This window comes from Orycteropus afer, unplaced genomic scaffold (assembly GCF_000298275.1).
Source record: "Orycteropus afer afer isolate SDZICR_OR568_19922 unplaced genomic scaffold, OryAfe1.0 scaffold00124, whole genome shotgun sequence".
In the NCBI taxonomy this organism is placed as follows: Eukaryota; Metazoa; Chordata; class Mammalia; order Tubulidentata; family Orycteropodidae; genus Orycteropus; species Orycteropus afer.
Window position 1 is genome coordinate 1,087,609 of NW_006921711.1, and position 7,438 is coordinate 1,095,046.

General features: G+C 37.9%; 1 protein-coding gene across 1 annotated transcript in view; it reads left to right on the plus strand.

The window, feature by feature from the left end:
• Positions 1 to 512: 512 nt before the first annotated feature.
• The window catches only part of PLEKHH2 (pleckstrin homology, MyTH4 and FERM domain containing H2), a 287,878-nt gene continuing 280,952 nt past the window's right edge, over positions 513 to 7,438 (plus strand). Inside the window, exon 1 of the mRNA XM_007944379.1 lies at positions 513 to 635. Within this exon, the coding sequence (XP_007942570.1) occupies positions 513 to 635 (123 nt within the window). The remainder of the gene's footprint in view (positions 636 to 7,438) is intronic.

Genomic DNA, 7,438 nt, shown 5'->3' on the forward strand with positions numbered 1-7,438 from the left:
TTATTCAATTGTTAGCATGACAGAATAACCTAAAAAAAAATCATACAAGTGCTACAATTATGGCCTAGATTTGTATTAAAATTATCACCTCCTGTAATAGTTGGGGTTGTGTGCTTAGCTAGACCACAATTGTAGGTGGTTTAAGCATTTGGGCCTCCAACCCAGGCCAGGCCTCTGGTCTTACTAATTTATTTCCGGAATTCATCTTCTAATTGAAAATTTGTATCTGATATCATTAGATGCTGATGAGCATGTATACAGTAGTCTACTTCCCGAAATTACCCAATGGAAACCTAATGGATCACAGTGGTTCAGTCCTCAACTGATCATGGGAATGGCAAAGGACAGGGCAGTGTTTTGTTCTGTTGTGCATGGGGTTGCCATGAGTAGGGGTTCTGACTTCACTGCATCTAACAACAATAACAGGCACCTGTACATTGGATGATTTAGGAAATTATCCTGAATGCTAATTGGTGTCATGTTGTGTGAATGCTTTACTTTCTAGAATAAATATGGCAGAGCTTTCTGAGCCAGAAGGACCAGTGGATTGGAAAGAACGATGCGTTGCTCTGGAGTCTCAGCTCATGAAATTTAGAGTCCAAGCAAGCAAGATAAGAGAGCTCTTGGCAGAGAAGGTAAGCTTTACTCTCTAACTTCTGTTATTAAACATCAGCTATTTGGGGCCTGTTTCATTTATATTAAATAATCTCAGCACTTTTGGGGTTAAACATTATTATTAAAATAATAAATATAATTAAAATTTTTGAATCCATATTTGGCATATTCTTTTACCAGTGTTAGAGTGGATTGGACGTAAGACAAAAACATCTCTTTGCAAATGCTAGCGGAATGTGTGAGAACTGCATGCGTTTGATGAATGTAGAGTTCATTCACTCCAGAGAGAAAGCTTTAATTTATTTGATTTTATTAAATGAGTGTGACAGCATTTTGATCTACCAAATTTTTAGGAAAACAATGTTACTGTGATCATAGAATAATGTTCCTTATTGATAGTAAAATTTATTTGTCTTACATTTGAATGTAAGCACCTATTTAGGAATTGGTATCTACTAATCATTTCTTAGGAGCTCTGGTAGCATAGTGCCTAAGGCACTTGACTGCTAACCAGAGTGCTGGCGGTTCAAACCCACCAGCCACTCCTCGGAAGGAAGGTTGGGCAATCTACTACCATAGTGATACTGCCTCGGAAAATCAAGGAGGGGTCACTATGAGTCGGGTCTGACTCGGTGGCAAATAACAACAACAACAACAGTCATTTCTTATGAAGCTATCATCTGGGCTTTAATCATATGCTTCTCTTAGTAGTTCTAAAAATGGAATAAAAAAATTCACTTATGCTATTAGAATCTTCTTTTACAGTATCTATATAAACTTTTCAGATTAATTCATTCGACAAATATTCATTGAGGGTTGATTATGTCCCGTAATCTTAATGTTACATTAACACCTGTGAACAGATGACCCATGTTCCTGTTTTCAGGGAACTTGGTTTCTGCACTGGCCAGTATAGTAGCCACCAGCTATATATGGCTATTGAAGACTTGAAATAAATTTAGTTTAATTTGAGATGAGCTGTAAGTATAATACAAGGAGCTCTGGTGGTGTAATGGTTAAGGCATTTGGCTGCTTACCCAAAGGTCAGTAGTTTGAACCCACCAGCCGCTCTGCAGAAGAAAAATGGGGCACATCTTTCTTCTGTGAAGTAGCTGGTGGGTTCGAACCACTAACATTGTGGTTAGCAGTTGAATGCCTAACCACTCTGCCACCAGGGCTCCCTACATGAAAGTGAAGAAAATTTAAAAGTACACATGTGGCTCACATTATATTTCTATTGGATAGCACTGTTCTAGATGAGTGGATGAATGACATTTAATGGTCATTTAGAGCTGATGAGAAGAATTTATCTGGGTAATTTCTTCAACCTCTGTCTGCATAATGCTTTCAGGATGGAGACTGGTACAAGTACAGGTCGCTCTTGACTTAGGACATATTTGAGTTATGACAAACAGCATTTACAACTATCTTTTTTTGTGTACATCTTATCTTTGGTTAGGGAGCTCTGGTGGTATAGTGCCTAAGGCATTTGACTGCTAACCAGAAGGCTGGCAGTTCAAAACTACCAGCCACTCCTTGGAAGGAAGACTGGGCAATCTACTTCCATAGTGATACTGCCTCGGAAACCCATGGAGGGGTTGCTATGAGTCAAATCGACTTGACGGCAGTGAGTTTGGGTTTTTTTTTATATCTTTAGTTATAAACTACTACGGTGTTGCAGCATGTAATTTGCTGATGGTATCATTTTCAGATTTTTAAAGATCTTATTTATAAAGATACTGATAATAAAAGGTAATAATAATGAAAACTGAAAAAAGGTGTTCAACTTAATGTCAGAACCTATTTATGGCACTCATCAGAATGGAACCCCATCGTAAGTTGGGGACTACCTATACCACATCTACAAAAAAGGTCTTACATTTTCCTTCGTTTGCTAGTTGTTCTGTATTGAACAGTGTTCCCCAAAATATATGTTGTAAAGCCTAACCCCTGTATCTGTGGTTATAATCCCATTTAGGAATGGGTTTTGTTATGTTTATGTGGCAGAGTTGATGGTAGGGTATGTTTTAAGTCAGTCTCTTTTGAGATACAATAAAACATGTGAAAGTTAGTTCCCATGTAAAGCTGAACCTGTCAGAGAAGGAAAACTAAAATATTTTCCACTAAAACGAGTGATAGAAAAATGGTAAAACTGCAATCTGTTAAAGGCAGAAAACTTGCCAGACCTGGAAAAATTACAAGGCAATTTGGTTGAGTTCTGGCTCTCACAGGTTTCACTGTAGAAAAGAGCAGATAAAGCAAGCAAGCAGATTACATAGGGAAGACAGATGTCATGCTACATGATCGCCAAGTAATAGAAACTGAAAAGAGACCGGGACCTTCCCCTTGAATTTGTACTTTGAATGTCCTAAACAGTGAGAAAATAACTGTTTGCTAAAGCCACCCACTTGTGGTATTTCTGTTACAGCAGCACCAAAGAACTAAGATAGTAGCCAATAATCTTTTTTCTTAGCAAAGAAATATTCTAATAAAGTCCAGCAAAACATCATTCAGTTTAAACTTTGATATATATATCATCTTAAATATTTTTGCTATTAACGTCTTTTAAGTGGACAGACTAAAATTATCCTGTTCACTTTGGGTCAGAAGGTAGTCCAGTAATAAGCATTGTGAAATGAATCCCCAATATCAATTTGCTTTATTTATCACTACTAGAATATAAATTAAGGACCTCTGGTGGTGTAGTGCCTAAGGCATTTGACTACTAACCAGAAGGTTGGTAGTTCAAACCCACCAGCCACTCCTGGGAAGGAAGACTGGGCAATCTACTTCTGTAAAGATTTACTGCTCAGAAACCCAAAGGAGGTCGTGATGAGTCACAAATGACTCAATGGCAGTGAGTTAGTTTTGTGTTTGAGAATATAAATTAGAGCTCAAGAAAAATCCCAGTTTGAATATCTCCAAATTGGTGAAAATTATCCTAACTCAAAGTTAGTGACTCTTGCTTTTGGTTTTGTTCCTCTTGCTATAAATATCATTTTCCAGGTTGTGCTGTGATTTGTCTATTATTTCCCACAACCCCAACCACCCCATATGCATTTTTTTGGGGAAAGGAGGTGCAGTCACCATGATATCTTTGTTGCTAAACTTCAGGGACACTCTCAGTTGTTGACTTTTAGCCTCTCAGCAGTTGACATGGTTGACTATACTCTCCTCAAAATTTTCTTGATTGCCTTTGTTTCCTTTTATAGTCTCCTTTTTTTTTTTTTTTTTTAATGGCCTAAATAGAAGTTATGCTTATTTGTATTCCAGGTAATTGACTTTTACAGTCTCAATTTTAAAGAAATGTTTTGTTCTTTAGAACGCATGTTGCAACAACTTCCTTTATGTGTGCCCAGTTTTTTAAACTGTAAAGGTGCCCTTTTCTCTGTAATTAAAATTGTAAATAGCTTTTCTGATTATTAATCTGTAATTTTGTTTTTTCTTTGTCACTGAAAGGATTGAGAATAATATCATTTTGAAATTACTGTTTTAGATGTTTCTTTCTCTCTTTTTAAAATGATCTTTATTTCATAGCTGTGACTTAAATCCTTTGGGAGAACTAAGAGATGGAGTTATTCAATGTGTTTTACACATTGCCTGGATTATTCATGGTTTCCCAGTAAATACATTTAACAGCAAAATGAGAGTAAAGCTTTTCACAGTATTTTCTGTTGTATTCCATTATGAAATATTTTTCTCTAAGTTAAAAAAAAATCTTTTTAATACTCACTAATGTTTTAATAAAAATATCTAATATTTATTGAGTATGTGCTGTGATTTAATTCTTATAGCAACTATGTGAAATAATAAATTTTATTATTATCCTTTTAGAGATTAGGAAACTGGTGCTTAGTATGTGCCAGTCGCCCTTCTAAGAGTTTTCTACAGATCAACTTTTGCAATCCTGGAGCAGCCCTATGAGGGAGAGACTAATTTTCACACAGGAGAAAACTTCCACACTACCCGTTGTCCTTGAGTCAGTTCCAACTCATAGTGACCCTACAGAGCAGAGTACAACTATCTCAAACCTTTCTGGAGCAGACTGCCACGTGTTTCTCCCGAGAAGTGGCTGATGGGCTCAAACAGCAAACTTTTTGTTTAGCAGCTAAGCACCTAACCACTGCATCATCAGGGCTCCTGGAGGAAACTTAGGCACAAAAAAGTTATTTAACTTGACTGACTCTGCACTTAGAAGTAAGTGATGGAGTCAATATATGAACACAGGCATTTTGCTTTTATAGCCGGAGTGCTTACCATCACCCTATACGGCCTCTCTGACCTAGTTTTATTACCACATTCTTTCCTTTCTCTGACATATATACCCATTCATATGTTCTGTCTTCTATTCAGCCATGCAATGTATAAATCCATCTCTGCTTAGAGGCAGGAGAAAGGTTAATCGCAGAAAGGAAGTGAGAAGAGAGCTGTTGAACGCCTAACCAATGTTTGTATGTATGTAGTGGTAACAGTCTACATAACATTACATAATTTTCAAAGCAAACCCTATTGCATTGCTTCTAAGTGCTAACTCGGCCAAATGATGCATTCCAAGACTAGTCTGATCTCATCCACAGCCTTGGTTTTGTGTTAGGACCAATTTGCCCCAGGGCTTCTCCTTAATTATTCTCCATACTGTCACCCCAAATGGCTGCAGGTCCAAGGCTGAGGATTCTTGAGAGAATACTAATTTGATTCTCCAGCTCTTTGCCAGGAATTTTGGCCGACTTGTCTTTCCTACAACAGTTCTGGTTCTTTTGTTTTGTTGGCAGTGGCTGTAGGCAGCTAATTCTAGGAGCCAACTATGATTCCTAAGACTTTACTGCAACCATTAGCTTGTTTAAACCTCACAGCAATCCTATGAGTAACTATTGTTATTCCCAATATAAATATTTTGACATTAATACTGAGAGTATTTGAGTATTATGCCCAATAGCACACACAGCAAACAAATTGTAGAGCTGGTCTTAGATCTTTCAGACATTTTTGTGATGCAGCTAATAGAGTACCTGGCACATAGAAGTAACTGTTACTATTACTTTCCTATGTCTTTTTGAATGATCAAGGAGCTCTGGTGGTGTAGTGGTTAAAACATTCAGCTGGTTTGAACCCACCGTCTGCTCCACAGGAGAAAGATTAAGCAGTCTGCTTCTATAAAGATTTACAGCCTTGGAAACCCTGTGGGGCAATTCTATTTTGTTCTCTAGGATCTCTATGAGTCGGAATTGACTTGAAGGCAGTCAGTGGATTCTGAATGAGCATACTGGTTAAGTATACAAGGCTATGACTTAAATTTAATTACAGATTGATAGGAGACATCTTTCTGAATTTTTTAGGAAAGATAGTGAGATGTTAAAGATGTATTTCAATTATATATACTTTGTATTTTTAGAGATGGAGTAGGAGACTATGTAAGATTTAAAAAAAACCCACAAAACTATTTTGTACCTATTTTTTTTTCTTACCATTATAATTTCCAAGTAACTTAGAATATTGGACCTTGTAAAAAAAAAAAAAAAGGCCTTATTGAAGTCTTGGGCAAGCAGTGCTGTAAGTGGGAGAGGTCTTTAGAGGAATTTAAGGAATGGTGTTGGAAATATCTCTAGTATGCCAAATATAAACTCTTCAGGGAAGCTGAGATTTAAGTAGTTTTCCTACTTTTACAATATGACTAGTTAAGTGCATGAGTCAGAGAAGAGACAGGGAAAGTTTCTTTCTAAGTTGAGGTGAAATGTTATTTCCCATGGGTTAAATTTTCAGTGAAAAAGAAAAGGTGAAGACTATGAAGAATTTTCCCTGTTGGCATCAGCATGGCCCTCTTAACCTAGTGCTGTCCTTACCTGATGCAAAAATGTCATCTGAGATTTTGTGGCACATCATCGTCCTTTTGTGAATATGATTCTCCTGAGTCAATCAATGATTTTCTTGTAAGAATGAGAAGTCTTTGGACAGCTTAGCGTATGTTTTCACACAGTAATCTGGTACAACACCACGGCCACTCTATTTAAACTACACGCCATCTCAGTCACTCTCTATTAGATAGCTAGATAGCTGCCTTTGAATTGACTCCAACTCATGGTGACTGTTTTGGTTACTTAGTGCTGCTCTAACAGAAAAATACAAGTGGATGGCTTTGACAAACAGGGCTTTATTCTCTTACAGTTAGGAGTCTAGAAGTCTGGGTGAAGGCCCCTTGGCCTTGGCTTCCTCTCTGTCTCCACTGGAGCTGGAGGTGTCTTTTAATTTAGGCAGCTGCTGGCTGCTGCTGAGGCTCACAAACCCAAGGTCAACAAGTAAAACAGCGTAGTCCCAAGATATTCAAGCAACATGGAAGGCCACCAACTCAAGTCCAGAAACAGTCCCAAGATCGGTAGATAAAATAGCAAGCCAATGAGATAAAGACAGCCAAATGCAGGATCCAGATGTACCAAAAGCTCAGACACTTTTCTCAAAGCGTCTTTTTGTATACTGGAAGCAGACCACATCCCCAACGCAGCTACTCATCTGCTCACAACAGATTCCACCATGGAGTTGATTATCAGGCTCATCATGAGGAATCACTATATCCAGTCGCCCAGCTATTCAAAACCAGGCCCAGCCAAGTCGGCACATAACCTTAACTACCTTAGGCGTTCTGGTGGCGTAATACCTAAGGCATTTGACTGCTAACCAGAGAGCTGGTGGTTCAAACCTACTAGCCAGTCCTTGGAAGGAAGATTGGGCAATCTACTTCCATAGAGATATTGCCTTAGAAACCCAAGGAGGGGTTGCTATGAATCGGGACTGACACGACAGCAGTGAGTTTAGTTTTTTTTTTTTTTTT